This window comes from Festucalex cinctus, chromosome 1 (assembly GCF_051991245.1).
Source record: "Festucalex cinctus isolate MCC-2025b chromosome 1, RoL_Fcin_1.0, whole genome shotgun sequence".
NCBI lineage: Eukaryota > Metazoa > Chordata > Actinopteri > Syngnathiformes > Syngnathidae > Festucalex > Festucalex cinctus.
The window spans coordinates 61262908-61284700 of NC_135411.1; the positions used below are offsets into that span (position 1 = coordinate 61262908).

Below are 21793 nucleotides of genomic sequence, written 5' to 3' on the forward strand. Positions count from 1 at the left end.
GCTGTGACAGCCATTTCGAGCAACACGGAGCGTCCGAGATTTTGCTCTCCAACGATTAGGAAGGTGCAATGTGCCGGTGCGGGAGGAGTAACATTGAGCTCCTTTGAGTTAGTCGGTGACATAAAGTTAGTGAACATATGCGCGTTACGTATTCAAACGACCGAAGTGAAAAGCCGGTCTGACGTTTCCCGCGTCTGTTTACATGTTGCACATTGGCGCTATTGTCATTGTGGTCCGTATGGCAACAACTACTTCGTTTTACTCTTCCTCATTTTGTTGTTGTTGTTGACTAGGCTACAATTTTCGAGAATTTCGTCTATAAAATAATAAATTTAAATTTAATAAATTGAATTTAAGAACGTGTTAGTCGCTGGAAAAATAGGTTTTAATCCGGAAGTGTTGCAACAGAAAAAGCAACTTAAAGAATTAAAAAACAAAAAAAACAACACTTCCTGTTAAGAGCTCGCATAACTTCCGTTTTTTAACAGCATCGAGAGGTTCAGCTTGTGTCTTGTGTTCACGTGAGCCTTCGCCCAGACACATACATCAAAATGTTGAAAGATTTGGTAAGGGAACGACTGATTGCGGCCGCCGACGAAATCGTCGGACTGTTTGAAACGGCGATAGCGTCGTACGAGGAGCAGCTGTGTCGAGCGAGAGAGGAGACCAAGCGTCACCGACAACAATTGGAAGCTGTTTGCAAGACTCAAGTTGTCGTACGCATGGAAGGTATGTTCACTAAACTTCCACTTAACATTTACAGACGTTTATTAGCTAACGAAGAAAAAAGTACACTACACTCATGGACTTTATGCACGTGGCACTTCAGTTTTCGATGGAGCAATAGACCCTTCCAGCTGAGGTCACTACTTATCTCCCGCTGCGCCTCCCGGAGGACAAACATCCCTCGAGAAAGGGCTAGCGCTTTTAGCGGCAGCGGCAGTTGTCGTGGCATCGGTGACGTCACTTCCGCTTATGCCGCGGCACCAGCGAGTTCACTTCCGTGTATGCCGCGGCATCACGTACGTCACCTGCGTTTATGCCGCGGCATCGGTGGCTGCCGTTGCCTTTCCTCTTTCCCTCGGAACATGTCGCGACTCCATTCGACTTGGTGCCGCTGCCATTACTCATGGATTAATGGATTACGAGGCATTTTGTGTGTGTTTGTTTAGTTTAGTCACTTTGCTAAACACTTAACTTCCTTATTTTCGATGTTTTTTTTAAATTATTATTATTATTATTTATTTAAGTGCTCTGAAAGTTAAGTTGAATTAAGGTATTCGCACTCCGTCATTAGCAATCACTTCCGTGGACCGGTCCATATTTGGAACGGTGCCAGGGAGATGCCACAATGGCGGACAAGCCGCCATTGTGACACGGCTCAATATACTGAGCTGCATATAATACTGGATAGCCGATAAACCTTTCACGCCGGCGCAAGCCGTTGAAGCCACAGAGCTGTCAGCTATCCAGTATTACATACAGATCAGCGGCCCAGCGGACGAGCTGCAGCCGCTGCTGATGCCACAATGGCCGACAGGAATAGGACCATATTTGGATGCCACAATGGCGGCTGCGTTTTTTTTTTTTTTTTATTGTATAATTTTAAACAAGTTATACAACGAACTTGAGAACAATTCACACACACACACACACGTCATTAATACAAGAAAAAAACAAAAAACAAATAAGCCAGGGGGTTACTTAGATAAAAACATTAAAGAAAGAGCATAAAGCCACAGTTCTCATTGCTTTCCTGTTTGTCGAGTTCAATATTGTATTAATGTACTGTTTGGTTTCCAATTCAAAAACTGAAAACAAAGGTCTTGAATGACTAACTTTAGATTTGTGTATATGAAATTTATCCAAAATAATTATCAAGTTAATCAAAATTTTTTTGTTCCGTTCATTATCATCATTACAGAATCCAAACAGTACATTTTTCCAGAAAAGACAGAAAGTAGAGTCAATATAATCAATAATAAATCGAGACACCTCTTTCCAAAATCTTTTCGTATAAGGGCAATACCAAAATAGATGGACCAATGTTTCAGGGGACAATTCACAGAATGAGCAATCAACACAAATGTCTTTCTTGAATCTAAGGAGATAATTTTTAACAGGATAATATCTATGTATTATTTTAAAAGAAATTTCCCTTACTTTATTTGTTAACAGATATTTGTATGGCAGAGACCAAATTTGTTTCCAGTGCAAACCACTAGCAAAACCAGACCAGTAAGAAATCACATACGGAATTGTAGAAACATTTCTTTGAAACAATGAGCGTATACTACGATTGTTGTTTCTCACAGAAATATTAAGACAAGATTTGCCTATTAAAGTTGCCTTGGGGTCCAATTTAGGTAAAGAGACATTTGTTCCCACTCCTTTCAAAAGGAACAAAATTCCAACTGGAATAGCATCCATGACCACAGCAAACTCCTTAGGAGAAACAGGAAGGCTAAATTTATTCAAAAATTCTGAATAGTTTAAAAGTAAACCTTCATTATTGAGTAATTGACTAACCAGAATGATGTTATTACCAAACCAATTAGGACAAAATAAGGATCTATTCTTATGCAAGACATGGCGGCTATTCTAAATAAAGCATCTATGGGGAGAAAAATTGTGCTTGTAAATCAAAGACCAAGCCAACAGCATTTGTTTGTGGAAATTGGACAAAGACATGGGGATTTTTTCAATCTTGTAGTCACATAAAAGTAAAAATTCAAGACCTCCGACTTGAGAAAAAACATAATTAGGAATGAAATTCCAAATAGATGTGGGATTGCTCAGAAACTGTTTCACCCAATTAATCTTAAACATATTATTTAGAGTAGTAAAATCAAGAAAGTTCAAACCACCAGTCTCATATGTATTCATTACAACAGATCTTTTCACATAATGAGTCTTATTCCTCCATAAGAAATCAAAAAGCATCTTATCAATAGTATTGCAAGTAGTCTTATTAACAAATAAAGAGATTGCTGCATAAGTAAGACGTGACAATCCTTCCGCCTTCGCCAACAACGTTCGACCTTTTAAAGATAGATCTCTACCTAACCATTGGTTAAACTTCGCTTTTGCTTTATGAATAATTGGTGTGAAATTTTCAGTACACCTCATAACATCGTTTTTCATTATAGTAATGCCCAGATAGGTCACTTTTTATTTAACTTGTATGTTATATATAGAAGTCTTGTCACACTTATGAATAGGTAGCAGTTCACACTTGTTTAAATTGAGATAAAGTCCAGAAGCTGCAGAAAAAAGTTGCACAGTTTCAATAGCAGCAGAGACTTGGCTTGAATTTTTCAGGAATAGGGTAGTATCATCAGCAAGCTGACTAATTAAAATTTCTCTTCCTGCAATAGATATACCTTGAATAGCACTTTGTTTTATGTGACAGGCGAGGAGCTGAGTACACAAAATAAACAAATAAGGAGAGGCTGGACAGCCCTGCCTTATTCCACGATTTAGATCAAATCTCGGGGAAGTACCATTACTCAACCTGATGGAACTATTACCATTAGCATACATAGTTTTATAGTTCTACAGAAAGACTCACCAAAACCAATTTTTTCCATACAACGAAAAATAAATTTATGCTCTACCGTATCAAATGCCTTGTAAAAATCTAAAAATAAAAGATAACTATGATCAGAGCAAAGATATGAATAATCAATTAGATCAAGTACAAGTCTGATATTATTAGAAATATGTCTTTTACTCATGAAACCAGACTGTACTTCATCAATTATCGAATCTAGTACACCTTTAGTTCTTTTAGCTATTATAGACGCGAATATTTTATAGTCATTATTCAACAAAGATATGGGCCTCCAGTTATCAATGAAATGAAGATCTTTTTTTGGTTTTGGTATTAAAGTAATTAGACCTTGTGACATTGAGGTAGGAAGAGACCCTTTCATAACACTCTCTAAAAAAACTTCAAGTAGAAAAGGAGCTAAATCGTTTGCAAAAGCTTTGTAGAATTCTCCTCTTAGGCCATCAATTCCAGGTGATTTATTAATTTTGAGGTGTTCAATAGCATAAAGGACTTCATCCAACTTTATATCCTCATCACAGAAGTCTCTGTCATTTTGAGCTATCTGTGCAACATTGTCAAGAGAATTTAAAAAGGAAGTTGTAGATTGTTCACAATACTTAGAACTATATAAATTGCTGTAAAAGGTAGAACAGTACTTGGCTATGATTTTTGGGTCATCAGTTATTATGCCATCAATATTAAGTTCCTGTACCAAATAGAGGTGGGAATCTTGGGGCACCTCACGATTCGATTGCGATTACGATTCAGAGGCTACGATTCGATTATAAAACGATTATTGATTTTCCCCCCAGGCAGCAGAAAAAAAACAATGTATTTTTGTGCTTTTAATGTTTCGTACATTAGTTACAAAAATAGTACAAAAGTCCTCTCAGGCCTACATAAACTACTATTTCAGTATCAAGTTAACAGTTCAAAACAGTAAATAAAATACTCAAGTCCTCATTCTGTAACAACAGCTTTTAAGTATATTCAGTCTTCAACAGAATAAAACATAGCATTGAGCAAAAATATATTATTTTTATCCACTCAAAAGTGCACTGAGGTATAAATGAAAGACAATGTGAACTACTACTTCAATACAAATGCCTAAAAAAAAAAAAAGTGCTTTCCTGCTTTTTAAGTTGTGTAAAGATGAACATGTAAACATTAAAGTTTCTCAGAGGTACAAAAAAAAAAAAACACCTCAAGTGCTTTTCTGCTTTTTAACTTGTGTAAACATGAACGTGTAAACATTAATGGGATCGTTCGGCTTTTTTAACATGAATCTCAATTTGATCCTCACCTCCCGTGTGTGCGATCAGCACTGACTTCTTTCCGACAGCGTTCGGTGACACGCGTTCTGGTTCGACGTTGGACGAGAAGAAAATAAAAAAGAAAATAGTCCAGCAAGCTGGCTGGGGTCTCGGAAATAAAGCGTTTTTCTTCTAAAAACTATTTGTTTTCAAAAGCGTGATACATTTCCACCACAATACTATTTTCTGAATAAAGTCAGACGCCATTACCGCCAGCCACTACTTTTCTGTTCGTTCGTTCGTATCACTGCGCGGCGCCCTGTAGAACGCTAACCGACGCACTGCAGCCAGCTAGCTGATACTTCCGCCTGAAGTTGTTTGCCTTTTCGGAGCAGGTCTGATCTCACGAAGAGGTGGGTTGGTCAGCTCAGCCATGCTTGTTGTTGTTTTGAATGTCGAGGCGTGAGTTGTGGATGTGTACTCTCGGTCCGTCCCATTAAGCGTCCCGAAGACCGCGCGCGCTACTGCGTTTCAGTTCCGCGTACTTTTCGCTCGTTTCGCTTCCCTTGGCATATTTATATAATCGGAATTTGGACGTTTGTGAATCGTTCTCGATTGTTCCACGGCCGAATCGTGAATAATCTAAGAATCGGAAATTTTGCACACCTCTAGTACCAAATTAGTTTTCCCATGGTGCCTTTCTAAACGAAAAAAATAGGCTGAATTTTGCTCACCTTCCTCGATCCATTTTTTCCTAGACCTCACAAATGCACCTTTAGCTTTGTTAAGATACAATTCATTTAATTTAGCCTGTAGTGAAGTCAACATGAGTCTATCGTCGTCTGTCACATTTACAAGGTTCTTCAATGATAAAGCAACTATTTCAGAGACTATCTTCTCTTCCTCCGATCTACGAGCTTTCGCTATGATACTACCATATTTCCTGAAGTATTGACAAGCCTCAAATTTAAATAGTTCCCAGCTGCTACAAAAAGAGTTTTCCGCTTTAGCTTGGTTGCAAATTTTTTTAATTAGTCTTACAATATTATCCTTAACTGCATCATGCTTTAACAGAGAACTATTAAGCTTCCAGTAGGCATTTCTACACATTTTAGAGTTGTTCGAGTACAAAGGAATAGAGATTGAGACTGCATTATGATCGGTTAAAGGAGTTGTAATGATATCAACTGAGATTGGGTTTACGTTCATATTTTGAGAAATAAGCCAAAAATCAATACGTGACAACCTGGTGGCATTTCTATTACTCCAAGTGAACTCCTTCAGATTCGGGTTATTATTCCTCCATATATCAACCAAGTTAAAAACTTGCATGAATATTTTCAACCTATTATTAACAGCAGATTGGTCACGTGGAGGCCAACAGTCCAAATCATGGTCCAATATCATATTGAAATCTCCACCCATCACTATGCCAGAATTTGGAAATTTGTCAAGCAAGTTCTTAATATAATTTTCCAATTCCTCAAGAAGGTCATTATTTCCAGAATTTGAGTTATAGCCATACACATTAACCAATATTACAATATTTCCAGTGCTGATTGATATTACCTGTAGCAAGAAATGGCCTGCTTCATCACACATGGTGTGTGAAATGTTACCAGAGAACAGGTGTTTCATTGTAGCAACCCCAGCAGAATATGCAGAACCATGAGCAAACCATAAGTCGTTACCCCACTGAGCTTTCCACAACCGCATGTAGTAGTCGAGTGTGTCTCTTGAAAAAAACAAAAATCAAATCTATGCTGTTTAGCAAACAAAAAAATCGCTTTACGCTTTACAATATTTCTTAACCCCCTGGCATTGAGAGTAACAATAGACAAAGACGTATTAACAACAACAAACAAACAAACAAAAACAAGTAAAGATTTAGAGTGCGAGAACAATAACCCCGTTGTTTGGGACCGCACCATTTAAACATCACTATTAAATGAGTCAGTGGAACCCAACAATAGAAATAGACTAACTTCTGTCAACGGATTCTCCATCAGTTATTTTAGTCTAACGAAAAAACAAAATGCCCTACTAACAAAAGCAATCATATCCACTTAAATAAAAGAAACCTTTACTCTATAAAAATATAACTAATCCACGTGGCAAAAAGACAAATAAAAGTACGACTTTCCAAAAGTGGCCTTGCATCCAACAAAAAGAAGCATTCCTACTAGGAAAAAAAACAAAATAAAAAAATAAAAAATAAAAAAACACAACGTGGCTTTTTTTTTCTCTCATTTTTAAATAAGGGATCCTTTTGCTTTTTTATGGCATTCCTTAGACGAGTACAAAATAGAGTCAGTGACACCCCTGAAGGGGCCTCCGACAAGTCCCTGATCTCAGTATCAGTTAATCAATATCAGAAGTCGGCGGGGGAAACCTAAGCAGTAAAAAGCAGTTCAGTACCATTGGCAAAGGCTCTCCCTCCAACAAAATACGCCGTCTTCCCTTGCTCGCGTGCCTTCGCCACCAGTGGCCAAAGTTGCTTTCTTCTCTCCCTCGTAAATGATGACAAATCTTCAGCAAACCGCATCTTGTTTTCCTGGAGAAAAGCAGATTTTTTTGCCGCCTTCCAAACAGCATCTCGGTGAATTCTTGAAGTGAACTGAAGAATAATTCCTCGAGGTCTCGATTCTTCATTTTTCAGCTGGCCTAGACGATGCACTGTGCCGATGACATCACGAAATTTCTCCTTTTCTCCGGGTAGAACAGCCTGGCAGATCAAAATCACCTCCTCACGGACATTTTGGTTCTTCTTTTCAGGTACTCCATAGAGTCGTAAATTCCAACGCCGCGAGTAATCTTCAAGTTCAGCCAGCCGCTGCTCCACCGCGGACACTTTTGTCTCAGCCAAACCAACTCGCACATCAACGCGTTTCACTTTAACTTTGAGATCTCGTACTTCAGCACAAGCGTAGTCAACTGTCTTCTTCAGGTCCTCAATCCTCGACGTGATGTTTGTCTCCAAAGTATCGATTCTGGTGTTAAATAATGTCGATATTTGTTGTATCATGTTCACATTGTCTCCTTCTGCCGAACGAAGCTGCTTACTTTTCTTCGAAGCCGGCGGCTTTGATGGTGAGATCGGCAGGGGAGGAAAGTCAGCGTCCCTAACAGAAAGAATAGGCTGGTTCCGCAGACAATAGTTGTGCGCATTATCCACAAGCGCATTTTCAGGTGTAGACATCGGTTCCATGTTGTCAAAGTAGCTGATCACGTCGTTAGCTTAGCTCGTTTTAACGTGTCTTGACACGTGACAGCGCTCAAAAAATGAAGAAAAATAGAAAAAACAAAAAACGACGAATACAGTTCACTGCTTCCACAGCATTGCAATAAAGGAATCACGTTGAAAACTTTTCAGGCTAAAAGAAGCAAAATATCAGTGTTCCACCAACTCAAATCGGATCGAGGTACGCAGCTCCCAAAAACACAACCGCTTACGCCGCCATCTTGGCCCCTCCTGGCGGCTGCGGTTCGTCCGCCATTGTGGCATCTCGCTGGGCCACTGATCTGTATGTAATACTGGATAGCTGACGGCTCTGTGGCTTAAACGGCTTGCGCCGGCGTAAAATCCAGTATTACATGCAGCTCAGTATATTGAGCTGTGTCATAATGGCGGACTAGCCGCCATTGTGGCATCTCCCTGGCACCGTTCCAAATATGGACCGGTCCATGAGGTTTTTCTTTTGTTTTTGTTTTTTTGTGTTAGGTGGTTTATTATTGTTGAACACAGAATACAATGCAGTACAGCCAAGATGAGACAAGTAATGCACTCTGTTGAGCAAAGGCAACATGTCGAATGCAACAGTGACATCTTGTGACTTACACAGGAATGACACATTTATAAACAAATATCGTACAATATGAATGAGATACGTTTTCAAACAATTTATTGAACACTGAACATTACAAATACTCAAGCAGGACATCATTGGTCACATTATGCACACTAGAGAGAGAGAGAGAAAGAGATTGCCTGAGAGAGAGAGAGAACCCATGATCTATCTATCTAATATATTTCTACAGCATTAACATTTTTCGTAACGTATCGCACATGTATATATTTATTTTTCATATAGATGTGTATGTTTGAAACATTTGTACAATAAAGATTGATTAAAAAAAAAAAACTTTGGCATCCAAATATGGTCCTATTCCTGTCGGCGAGCCGCCATTGTGGCATCACCAGATGCCACAATGGCGGATGAGCCGCATAAGCGGAAGTGACGTACGTGATGCCGCGGCATACGCGGAAGTGAAGTCACTGGTGCTGCGACTTAAGCGGAAGTGACGTCACCGATGCCACGACAGCTGCCGCTGTCGCCAAATGCGCTAGCTCTTACTGCATCCCATAACAAATGAACGTGGAGAGCTTGATTATCGGCGAGCGGTTTCGTAGGAAAGGTAGGAAATATGTTAAGTGTCACAAAAAACGTCCCGAGTAGGACACGACATTACTGCGACTCATTGAAACCAATCGTTGGAGCCGCAAACGACAAGAAAATTGAGTTTGTTGTAGGGCAAAGTGGAAGTGGAAGCTTAAGGTATGTTGTTTTTGGTTGAAATAGTATGGTGATCACTAATTTCATGGTGTAAATTGTCATTCAGTTAATCGTTTGTGTCCGGATATACTCGTCTTCAAGCTATCTTAGCTTGCTAGCTGCAAACAAACAGACTGCAGAGTGTTGAATTGTGATAATCGTGTTAAATTGTTAAACTTTTTGTTCAAAATTACCTGAATACTTATGCAAAAAAAGTATGAATGATTGTTTCAGTCAAGATAATATGGCACATTCATCACGTCTGCCTCGAATTTACAATCAGAGGTTAATGTTATGACCCACTGTATATGAAAAAGAGAAAAACTTCCTGATAAAATGATCTGAGCATATCCTCATACTTTTTGTGGGTGCGAAGCAGGTGCGTCGTAGGTTCCCGCAAGCCACCGTGCTCATCTTTTACTCCTCACTGTTCCGCCTGGTTTAGAATCACTGCCGGCAGCTAAAAGAATGATCTCATCTCTTTTTGAGCCATGAGAGCATCCGTAGGTCGCACACAAGTTCACCATTGCGTTGATCGCTGATTGATCAACTGTTTGACCTATTTTCTAGGTCACACTGATTGTTTTCTAATTCACTTGCATTGACACCCTGCCCTCCACCGCAAGGAGCGCACTTAAACGTGACGTCACACTGAAAGGGTCGATACACCGAAATTTACTAACCTTGCTCTCGCAAGATGAATTCTCGTGGTATTTGTGAGTTCACAAACTCCGGAGAATACTGAAGAAATACACTCCTCAATGTCAATTAGCATTTATTGACAGAGATGAAGGAGCCCTGCAGAGGTACAAACATAGGGCTATAAACTCACATAGAACAGATAGACAACATTCAGAATAACCACCTAACTAATAATAATACATTAAACATGTAGACTTACATGAATAACATCAACAGCTTAATATAACTTAGAGTAGCACTGTGACAAAAACGTCCTGTTGGCAGCATAACAAAATGGAGAACTGCTGCGTGGAGCAGTACAACAAACCTAATCCCCGAGTTACCCCTAGTGGCCGGAGTAAACCTCTACAAAGACATCTTGTACCGCTCCCGCAGATAACCGCCGTTCCTGAAACACTGGTGGTTCAGACCAATCATAGAGCGACATTGTGTTTGGGGGCGGGATATGCAACTGTGACGAAACCAGGAAGCCAGTGCCGACGCAGGGGCTAACAAACAAACTTAACATGGACGACTGGACGCTGCATTTAATTCTGTTCTTTCAGAATTACTCAGGTTCCTTGTTGAATGTAGAACAGCGAGAGGCGCTTCGTGCATTTCTAGCTAGGCAGATGTTTGTGCTTTTCCCCCCCTTCGACAAGAACGAACAGGAAATTTTCACCCGTGGCCGTGATTGGTTAAAACAAACGTGTAAAATGTCACATCGCCCAATCAGCTCGAATTATTGTACAGAATGTCCCGCCTTTTCCCCCACAAAATTACTGTGGAGAGGCACCTATTGCCAGGTTAGAAAATTACGGTGTGGGGGAAACTTTAGCGGAGCGCACTGTTGTGTTGATGTGATGTAAACTCCAAAAAAATACTTAACCCTCTCAAAAAGAACAGGGGCTGCTCCTTTTTTTTTTTTTTTACGCTATGAAAATTTGACCCTGAGCTGAAATGTTTGTTTTGCTCACGTCCTTTAGATGTGCAGAGGCTAATCTCTCATCATGCTCATCACCCTCGGCTGCGTGAGCATCCACAGCGCCCCCTAAAGGAAGAGAAGGAGGCCAGTGCGATTATGTTGCCACTGGCTGGTGAATCTGTGCAGGAGTGTAAAGAGGAACCAGCCGAGCTTCCTCATCATAGTCGCAGTGGAGATCAGCGTGGAGAATCAGCGCCAGAAGACCGCCAAGATCCACTTTCACAAAACAAGAACATAGAAGAAAACAAGGCTTTGAGGAGCAATGCAGACCGCAAAGGTGACAGCAGACCATCGAAATGCTCCAAAAAATGTTTTGTTCAAGTTTGCCAAAATGTATTGCAATACACAGCTGCAAAAAATACAAGAGTACACTTGCGAATGCAGGGATTAGCAAAGAAAATCGCAAGCTAACAATTTGTGGAAGTACTTCACAAAAGGAGCTTGCAAGAGCAAGAATAAACAACAGAGAACACACGTCACCGAACGCGGAAAAGATCTAACAAGAAGAGCTTGAAAAAAGGCAAGAATTAAACTACTGAAACAGGAATACTTACAAAAAAAGCCTCAAACAAGCACAAGATCGAGGCGAGACAGGAATCAAAGGCGAGGCAAGGAATAGGCCGAGACTAGTTGGGCAAAGAGGATCTTAGCAAGAGGAATAGTCTGACAAACTGGTGTACTCTCAGGCCCTGTTCACATAGAAGCAAATTCCTGAAATAAATCTTGTACAGACAGAAAAGTCTCCTGACTTGTGAGTGTCCAAATGAAGACACCACATTTTTTTTTATTTTTAATGGTCCCAGACTTCCCACGTTCCTTGCGACTCGAGTAACTATTAGCTAATGGACAAACTGTCTGAATGTCTGCTTCGGCTATCCACCAATATGTCCACTCTGAACGATGACTACTCCATCACACGATGATGTTTCTGTTGGAAAATATTTTTGAATGTATGCCAGTAAGTATCATAAAACAATTGACGTGTGTCTTGCAGATGTCCAACAGTTGGATTGTCAAGAACATCCCCCTTTGCCGCAGGGGGAAAGCTCAATTTTGGGGCAAAAGGATGCAAAGCCCATCCATGTTAAAGTGGAACCTGCAGCTCTGCAGTTCCCCCATGTTGGAGAGGAAGAGGCTGAAGTGGGCACGTTTCCACTGACTGCTGTTTCTGAGGAGAGTGAAGATGACCAAGACAAAGCCCCCAAGTGGTCACAGCTTCATCATGACAGCCCAAGTGGAGACCACCATGGAGGACCACCACCAGACGGCCTCATCGCTCCACTGTCTGACAATGATGACATAGAACATTTGAGGAGCAACACAGACTGTGAAGGTGACAACAAGCAGTGGAAGTGCTCTGAGAAGGAGAAAATCTGCAACAAAAACAAGATACGAATATGGAAAAAGGGTTTTCCATGCTCAGTGTGCGGTAAATGTTTGACAACGAAATCAAGATTGCAGCAACATATGAGAACACACACGAGCGAGAAACCCTTTAATTGCTCAGTTTGTGGTAAGAAATTCTCTCTAAAGCATGTTTTGATCAATCACATGAAAACACACACAGGAGACAAACCCTTTAGTTGCTCCATTTGTTGGAGGAAATTCTCTCGAAATCCAAATCTGGTCAGGCACATGATAACACACACAGGAGAGAAACGCTTTAGTTGCCCAGTTTGTGGTAAGAAATTATCTCAAAAGCATGTTATCGTCACACACATGAGAATACACACAGGAGAGAAACCCTTTAGTTGCTCAGTTTGCGGTAGGGAGTTCACTCAAAAGCAACATTTGGTCAAGCACATGAGAACACACAAGGCAGAGAAACCCTCGTAGGCCCGGTTCAGTTTGTGCTGGTTTCACTATGACTCCACACAACAAGGGAGATGAAATGTTTTATAATGTTCCCCAATTTCCCCCCAATACTGCTGTGTCTTATGCAGATCACATACTGTTTGATACAGTACATCACATATTGATGACTGGTGTTTCTGTGGAGAGTGAAGACTACCAAAACAAACCACCGGAGTGGTCAAGATATGAACCTGAAATTTTCAGGAACTTTTAAAATATCAATGGGAAGTCAAATCCGTAGCAGGCAAGGCCATAATCTGAGATTTTAACCTTGTAAATGATTTGGAAGTTTGACACCTCAAGAGATGAAATCAGCCTCAACTTTGAAGATCACATTCGGCTTACAATTCAGCTTCTGAAGCATCAGCCAAAGTTTGCTTATTTTATTGTTGCTCTTTGTGGTATTTTCTTGCTTAAGTGTGGTCATATTACCACAGTGGGAAATTTGATTTCATAATTTTGTATAAATTAAAAGATTGTATTTGATGTGGCGTGTGAAAAGTGCTTTTTTTTTTTTTTTTTGATAACTTATCATGGATGTGATGTTTCAAATGCTGTTGGTCACATGAAGAAAATGAGAATGTTTTTTGTTTTTTTTGCCCCACCACACCACCCCAAGTAATAAACGAGGAACACTAAACTATTGTATTTATCAGTCAATATAGCCTGTGCATTTTGGGCGGGGTGTTATTGTGACTCTTTTGAGAGGACCATTTTTCATCTTCAAGTTTCATATTTCATAGCTCATTTTCATGTTCATGTCATCCCATTTAAAAGAGCATAAATCAAAATGTGTAGTGATATTTGCAACGTATGCAGGCAGACTTCATTTTTGACGGATTGAAGAAGCGCTATGTCTTGCGTCATATGAAATAGACAACATTGACAAGGGATCAAAACATTACATTAGTATTTACAATACATTACATACAGGGCACTTGCACATCACAACTTTTAATTCCCGGCTCGGTCTGAGTGAAGGAGCAGAAGAGCCTGCTCACGGCATCACGGCAGCTCCCCCGCTCGAGTTCAACATGATTTAGTGTGTGAATGTAGTAATTTGAATTAAAAGTAGAAATTGATTCATTAAAAATATATCCTGGAGAATATCTGTTGGTTTGGACAACAATTTGGCGGCATTCGGGCCGATGACTATCTGCTCAAGGTAGGCTGACCTGTTCACTTTTGTGCTGAATGGTGTTTCGACTTTGTTTTTGGTTGCTATGTCCATCCATTAGCAGATCTGCTTATCCTCAACATTTATATAAATCATTTGTGAATTACGTTTGATGCTAAGAAATTTGGGTTGTTTATATATATATATATATATATATATATATGTATATATATATATATATATATATATATATATATATATATATATATATATTCAAAGGATTCGGACCGGACGCTTCCTAAATAATATTGGCCAGAGGCTTGTAGGAGTACCCATTGTGAACAGCTAAGATGTTGATCTACTAATTAGAATATGTTTCAGTCATAAATGGTCAAATAAAAAGGCTATTGTTAAGATATTTTTTGGGGAAATCCTACATAGAGTAGCTTTAACTAAATATTCATTAAAATTATTGGCTATGTCAGAAATTTCATCAATTACAATATTGTTATCTTTTATAAAATATTGTGGATAATTTGTTTTTTTTAGAACTGTTTTTAATTACATGATTGAGTATTTTCTACATTTCTTGTGTATTGCTTTTATTCTGCTCTAATAATGAATGGTAATGTTCTTTCTTACTTGTTCGTATAATATTTAATAATTTATTTTTATAGATCTTATACTTTGTTTCAGCTTCCACAGTTCTCAATTTAATAAATCTTTTGAATAAATATTTTTCTTTTTACATTAATTCTCTATCCCTTTCATCATCCATGTCTTATTTGGACCTTTATACTTTCTTGTAATTTTAATTAATGGACAATGTTTATTTTATAGAGAGATAATGGTTGACTGAAATTCACTATATGCAGTATTGGGATCGTTATTTGAATAAACCTCAGACCAGTTATGTTTCTCTAAATCCAACTTAAAGGCAGCCATGGAGCGTGGTGTTCTTAGTCTTGTTTCGAATGTGTAAGTTATCGGCTTCATTTTTTGTTTTTTTTTCAGAATAATCATAAATAATTGCAAAGACCGGAGATGATCACTTATATCATTAATAAGAAGTCCACTTTCTATTTTAAGATCAATTTTATTTGTAAATAGATTATCTATTAGTGTAGCTGTATCAATTGTTATTCTACTAGGTTTTGTAATAACAGGGAATAAACTATTACTATACATCATATTTATAAAATCAGTTGTTTGCTGATGTCCATTTGGATTTAATAAATCAATGTTAAAATCTCCACACATTATTCACATTTTTTTTAATCATTTGTGTAACTAAGGATATCTGTTAGTTTATCATTAAATTTGTCAAGACAGGATCCATGTGTCCGATATAGTATATACAACTTATAATTACATTTGATGCATTTTTTATGTGAACTTGATAGTTACACATTCCATTACGTTGTCCACAGTAGTAGTTAGATGTTCAATTTTACTACATTTTATAAGCTTATCAACATATATTGCAACCCCTCCTCCCCTTCTGTTTTCCCTATTCATTGTAAACAATTCATATACTTCCATTTCTATATCGCTTATTTTCTCATTATCAAGCATCGTCTGTGATATGGCTATAATTTGGAATTTATTTATTTTACTCAAGCATTCTTTAATTTCTGTAAAATTTTTGTATAGACTTCTGCTATTAAAATGTATGATTGAGAGTGCATGACAGTCCTTATCTATGTTTACATTGAATTGCTCATTAGTGTGGCACTCACAGACAAGGTCCGAGTTGTTTCTACAAAAAAATTTGTCTGGGTCAAGGCCATTTTCTGGATCAGATGTCTTATGTTCCGTACAATCAAATATTTTTAAGTTATTTTTATTTGTGTGTGGATTTACCATTATAGTATTTATCAACTTTTCTGAATCAACTATACTATATATTCAGTTTATTGATATGTTGTGTTGGTCATGGTGTCTTGGGTGTGTAATATTAACTATTTACTTGCACTGTCCCAAATTTGAGAGGCAAATTGCCACCATATATAGTACGGGACAGTCTGGAGTCCTGCATATAAGTCTTGTGGGACATATTATCTGCTGTGTTCCAACGACCCAGACCAGTGGAATTTTGCTGAGTATAATAAACAATGTATAAACACACGCGCGCGCACACACACACACACACTTCAACACTTTTAATATTTTGTGTAGATCTGTAAAATAGGATTAAAATTTACAGGGGAAAACAAATTCACTTGGAGGCTGTAACAAAATACTTTTTTTTTTTTTTAAAGGAAAAGTGAAGGAGCTTGATACTTTTACAAGGTACATTACAGACTGGGATGCACGGTAAGGCCATTTTCAACCGATACCGAGAAACCAATCATTTTGAAAGTGAAAACAGTATGTGGTCTGCATAAGACAGCAGTATTGGAGGGAAATTGGTGAACACTATAAAACATTTCATCTCCCTTTGTTGTGTGTCCTCGTGTGTAGTCAAAGTGGATCCAGCACAAAGTGAACAACTAAAAGTGATTCTCTCCTGTGTGTGTTCTCATGTGATTGATTAGACTTTGGTTCGCAGAGAATCTCTGACCACAGGCTGCGCAAACAAAGGGTTTCTCTGCCTTGTGTGTTCTCATGTGCCTGAGCATATCTTGCTTTCGAGAGAATTTCCTACCACAAACTGAGCAACTAAAGGGTTTCTCTCCTGTGTGGGTTCTCATGTGTGTGACGATAACATGCTTTTGAGATAATTTCTTACCACAAACTGAGCAACTAAAGCGTTTCTCTCCTGTGTGTGTTATCATGTGCCTGACCAGATTTGGCTTTCGAGAGAATTTCCTCCAACAAACTGAGCAACTAAAGGGTTTTTCTCCTGTGTGTGTTTTCATGTGCCCGATCATAACATGCTTTCGATAGAATTTCATACCACAAACTGAGCAACTAAAGGGTTTCTCTCCTGTGTGTGTGTACCTGTGTGCGATCAGGTTTTCCTTTTGAGAGAATTTCTTACCACAAACGGAGCATCTAAAGAGTTTTTCTCCTGTGTGTGTTCTCATATGTTGCTGCAATATTGATTTCTTTGTCAAACTTTTACCACACACTGTGCATGGAAAACCCTTTTTCTGCATTTGTGTCATGTTCTTGTTGGAGATTTTCTCCTTTTCAGAGCATTTCAACTGCTTGTTGTCACATTCACAGTCTCTGTCGGTCATCAAGTGGTCTTCTATGTCATCATTGTCAGACAGTGGAGCGATGAGGGCGTCTGGTGGTGGTCCTCCACAGTGGTCTCCACTTGGGCTGTCATGATGAAGCTGTGACCACTCGGGTGGTTTGTCTTGGTTGTCTTCACTCTCCACAGAAACAGCAGTCAGTGGAAACGTGCCCACTTCAGCCTCTTCCTCCTCAACATGGGGGAACTGTGGAGCTGCAGCTTCCACTTTAACATGGATGGGCTGTGGATCCTTTTCTTCCACTTTAATGCAGGGGAGCTGTGGACTCTTTTGCCCCAAAATGGAGCTCTCCCCCTGCGGCTCACAGGGAAGTTCTTGACGACCAACCAGCTGCTGGACGTCTGTAGGACACAAGTCAATTTTGTTATGATACTTCGTATCATACAATTAAATATATTTTCCAACAGAAACTACATCATGGTGTGATGTAGTAGTCATCTTTCAAAGTGGGCATATTGGTGGACAGCCCAAGTACACATTCAGACAGTTTGCTCATTAGTTAATAGTTACTTGAGCCGCAAAGAACGCGGGACCATTAAAAAAATGTTGGAAAAGACACCATTCTGTACATTTGTGAAAAACATAATGGATGGAAGTGAATGGGGTGTTTTATACTGTGTGGACACCAGTGTTCCCGGGAGAGGAGCTGAGTGCCCTACATTTTCACTCCCTGGACATTCGGACCCCACTACAAAATGGCCTGACCTATGGAGTTAAATATGGTGCAAAAGTAACTCGTAAAAAAAAGAAAGAAAAAAAAAAGTACCCTGTAGAAAAAAAAAGTATAAATGTGTATCTGTAAAAGGCATGATTTGTACCTGTAAAAAACAAAATAAAACAAAAATTGTACATAAAAAAATTGTAACTGTAAAAAAATGTGTACGCGTGAAATACAAAATGTGTACTAAAAAAATGTGCGTAAAAAAACATTTGTACATATAAAAAAATTCTATGTATATAAAAAAAACCAAAAAACGTGTACTTGTAGAAAAAAAAGTAAATTTGTATCTGTAAAAATCACGAGTTGTACCTGTAGAAATGACAACTTGTAGTCTAAGAAGTCGCCACTAGGAGTCACAAGCGTTTTTTTTTTCTGCTGTCCAGTCACGTGACTTTTGCTACAAATCTTGCGCTATAGATGTAGCAGAACGATTCGTACTCGTAGAGCTCCATGATTTGTACGTCTTTGAAAGGGGGCGGGCTCTGGAGGATTTGGGAGCGGGCTGAAGCTGAACCTCATTGGTTCAGCGAACGACAGTGGGTTGATCTCAAAAGAGGTCACGTTATTCTCATTAGTATGTAGAGGTCCGGTGTTCTGTCGGATCAGCATACCTCGTCGGATCAGCATACCCGTATGCTGACCTGACAGCTGCCTCTATCGGGCTCGCATACGTAGTCAGAATAGCATTCCTACGTTACGACGATCCCGTAAATGATAATAATACATTGCAATTAGGCTAAACACAGATGCATATTAAAAACACTAGAGCTACCAAAGAAGCATATGTATAGTTAGTTTTAACACGAGCATGCTGTTCTGACGGCTGATTGTAACATCGGTATGCTGTTTTGATGGCTGAAATGGGCACCCACAGAACATTGTTGCCTTAGTTTACTCGTCAAGAAAAAATAAGGCCAACTATAGAGCCACATTAAAACTTCAGAGGACAATATGCCAACGCGCTCCCACAAACGATTTGCATGAATTTCTGTATTTTTAGATGATTTAAGTCTTCGCGTCTCATTCCGTTGTGTTCATTTTGCTGACTGCTGCATTCAGGTGTAGGCTAATGTGCACAGGGTCGTCATACGAAAACTTTTTTATATATCAAAACAAACTGTTGTCAATAAATCAAACAAAAACCATATGCAGGCGCGGATGACAGTTTCCTCACCAAACTGAGGCTGAATGCACATTATGACTTGCACACGAACTGCCCACTAGGTGACACAATTGTCATTTTTAATTAGTGTAAAAGGCAACATTATAATCAAACAACAAAATATTGGCTCCAGCGATACCCATTATGTATGATAGTTGTCTACATGACAGAAAATTGTCTAGATTTAATTGAACAGATTTTGCAGGCTGTGAGAGAATTTGCCAGTTGGAACACCATTGCTTAATTTTGAAAGAAACATTTGAGAAGACTCGAAAAAAATGAGCTTTATTGTTGAATTCAAAATGAAAACCGATACAGGAGGACTATGAAACATATTATATGTACAAACTACAATACACGTTGCCAGTTTGCTAAAAGTACAAAAACATCAAGTGACAAAAACTACACAACGTCTCAAAAGATTCCAAACTACGATGGCTGTTGTAGCAAGTCAGCAATTTAAGTTGCATTTTTTTTTACACTTAAAAACGTTATTCTGCACATTCAGCATGTGTCCACCGCAGACAGAATTCACATTGCACCTTAAAATAAGAAGAAAAAACACACATTAGTGAAGCCCCAAAATTGTTTTTGAATAAGTGTAGTACAAGCATCTAAATGCCACTGTGCCATAATAATAACGCACAGTGATCCACGACGCTAACTGCAGAACAAAACTTACTCTCTGAATAAAATACTTTCACTAATTACAAAACGAAGTAAAATGCAGTTCTAAATAATCAGTTATTGCATACTTTTACTTACTTGTCAGCCGAGGTATGCTGCTCCGACGAGTTCGACAGCGTGATGATGTAATTGCCTACTGCGCATGCGTAGCGCGTGCGCAGATGTGTATGCTACTTCGACGGGTATGCTGGTTTGTCAGAACACCTGAATGCCAAACAAAGTAGCATATGCCTCATTTTGGAAGAAGAGGACGTCACAGGTGTGAAAATTTCAACATGCTTCAATATACCAACACTGTGTGGAGAAGCTTAAACATTAGTTGATATGCCGAGACCTCAAATTGGGCAAAAAGAAAGCAGTTTTAGTATGAAGGTAAGATTTATTGTGCAATCATAGCTTGTAATTCAACGCTAGCTAGCTCATCTCGTGTTGTTAATTGTCACGAAAACTGAACACATTGAAGTCACAATTTTCATTTCAAGATTTGAAGCATACACGTATGGACTGTGACTTTCTCTCCTGAATGATGTATAAACAGTAATTTTATGGAGGCCTATATGGTCCAAAAGTAACTTGTACCTGTAGCGCGGTAGAACCCTATTGGATGTTTTACAAGATAACCTCAACGTATGACCAGAAGTGGACAGTACTCAGCTACTTGTATTTGAGTAACTTTTGAAGAAATCAGAGTATATATTTTTTCTTTTATTTGAGTAACATTAGTATCTGTACTCTTACTATCATAATAAAATGAAAACAAAACGTTTTTACTGCGAGTGAACTTTAAGCCACTACAGGTATTTTAACCTGAACCTTTATTCTCTGTATTCATTTTATTTTAAATATTGCAATTTCTTGATAAATGTCAGGATTTTTACATTGTATGCTTTTCAAACAGAAAAAAATTGCACCTACACTCTCAGTAATGTAGTGTCCTACTCGGGACGTTTTTTTTGTGATACCTGACATATTTCCCACCTTTTAACGCAAATGCTCGCCGAAAATCACACTCTGAGTCTGTGCATTCATTTGTTATGGAACATTTGCCCTCCGTGAGGCGCAGCGGAAGCTAAGCAGTACACGCAGCCTCCGCGCTGAGTGTATACAGTCCAGTAGTGTGCTTTTTCTCCCGACACCCTTATTAGCCAATAAACGGTTGTAAATGTTAAGTGGAAGTTTAGGGACATACCTTCAATGCGTATGACAACTTGAGTCTTGCAAACAGCTTCCAATTGTTGTCGGTGTCGCTCGGTCTCCTCTCTCGCTCGACAAAGTTGCTCCTCGTACGACGCTATCGCCGTTTCAAACAGTCCGAAGATTTCGTCAGCGGCCGCAATCAGTCGCTGCCTTACCAAATCTTTCAACATTTTGATGCTGTAGGTGTCTGGGTGAACGCTGTGTGAGCCTCATACACAAGCTGAAGTTCTCGATGCTGTTAACCGGAAGTTACACATTAGTTGTGTGCTCTTAACCGGAAGTATCAAAAAACGGGGGGGGGGCGTTTTCTGTTGCAACGCGTCCGGATTCAAACCAAATTTTTCAGCAACTAACACGTTCTTAAATCGCATTTATTAGATTAATATATACGAACTTTAAGAAAATTGTAACCAAGTCAAAAAAAAAGAAGAGGAAACGATTATGAAGTAGTTGTTGCCATGCGGACCACAATGACACGAGCTCCAATGTGCAACATGTAAACAGACGCGAGCAACGTCAGACTGGCTTTTAACTTCTGTTATGGCAGACGCCTAAAAAAAGTTGCATAAAAAGTAAATTTGAAGCTGTTCTCGAACCATTTGGACTATCAGCATAGTTTTGGTATCTTTTTGAATATAACACTGTATTTTTCTCCCCAAAAGTCAGAATCTGTTTGGAAGCTTGAACACATTAAAAAAAAAAGAAAAAAAAAAGACCAATTTTATGTTGGTCTATTTTCCACTAAATTCTGCCTTAAAAATGAATTTATAATGGTGATTAGGACTTGAAAAAACACTACAGAATCCAAACTTTAGGTCTTACCTAAT

General features: G+C 38.9%; 2 protein-coding genes and 1 long non-coding RNA gene across 3 annotated transcripts; 1 reads left to right on the forward strand and 2 right to left on the reverse strand.

Moving 5' to 3' along the window:
• The first annotated feature begins 234 nt into the window (after positions 1-234).
• Positions 235-13519, forward strand: LOC144003249 (uncharacterized). The gene is made up of 3 exons (XM_077499306.1): positions 235-729; positions 11027-11302; positions 12020-13519. The coding sequence occupies exons 1-3, from the start codon at positions 552-554 to the stop codon at positions 12859-12861; spliced, it is 1296 nt and encodes a 431-aa protein (XP_077355432.1). The 5' UTR covers positions 235-551; the 3' UTR covers positions 12862-13519.
• On the reverse strand, positions 10118-12135 carry LOC144003388 (uncharacterized). Its single transcript, XR_013278968.1, has 2 exons — positions 11580-12135; positions 10118-11241 (listed from the first exon to the last, which is right to left on the reverse strand). It is a non-coding gene; the product is annotated as an uncharacterized LOC144003388 (long non-coding RNA).
• Positions 13520-14289: 770 nt separating the features above from the next.
• LOC144003269 (uncharacterized) lies at positions 14290-21468 on the reverse strand. Its single transcript, XM_077499342.1, has 2 exons — positions 20959-21468; positions 14290-17540 (listed from the first exon to the last, which is right to left on the reverse strand). Exons 1-2 carry the CDS (start codon positions 21134-21136, stop codon positions 16489-16491), a joined length of 1230 nt encoding a protein of 409 aa, XP_077355468.1. The 5' UTR covers positions 21137-21468; the 3' UTR covers positions 14290-16488.
• Positions 21469-21793: the final 325 nt, after the last annotated feature.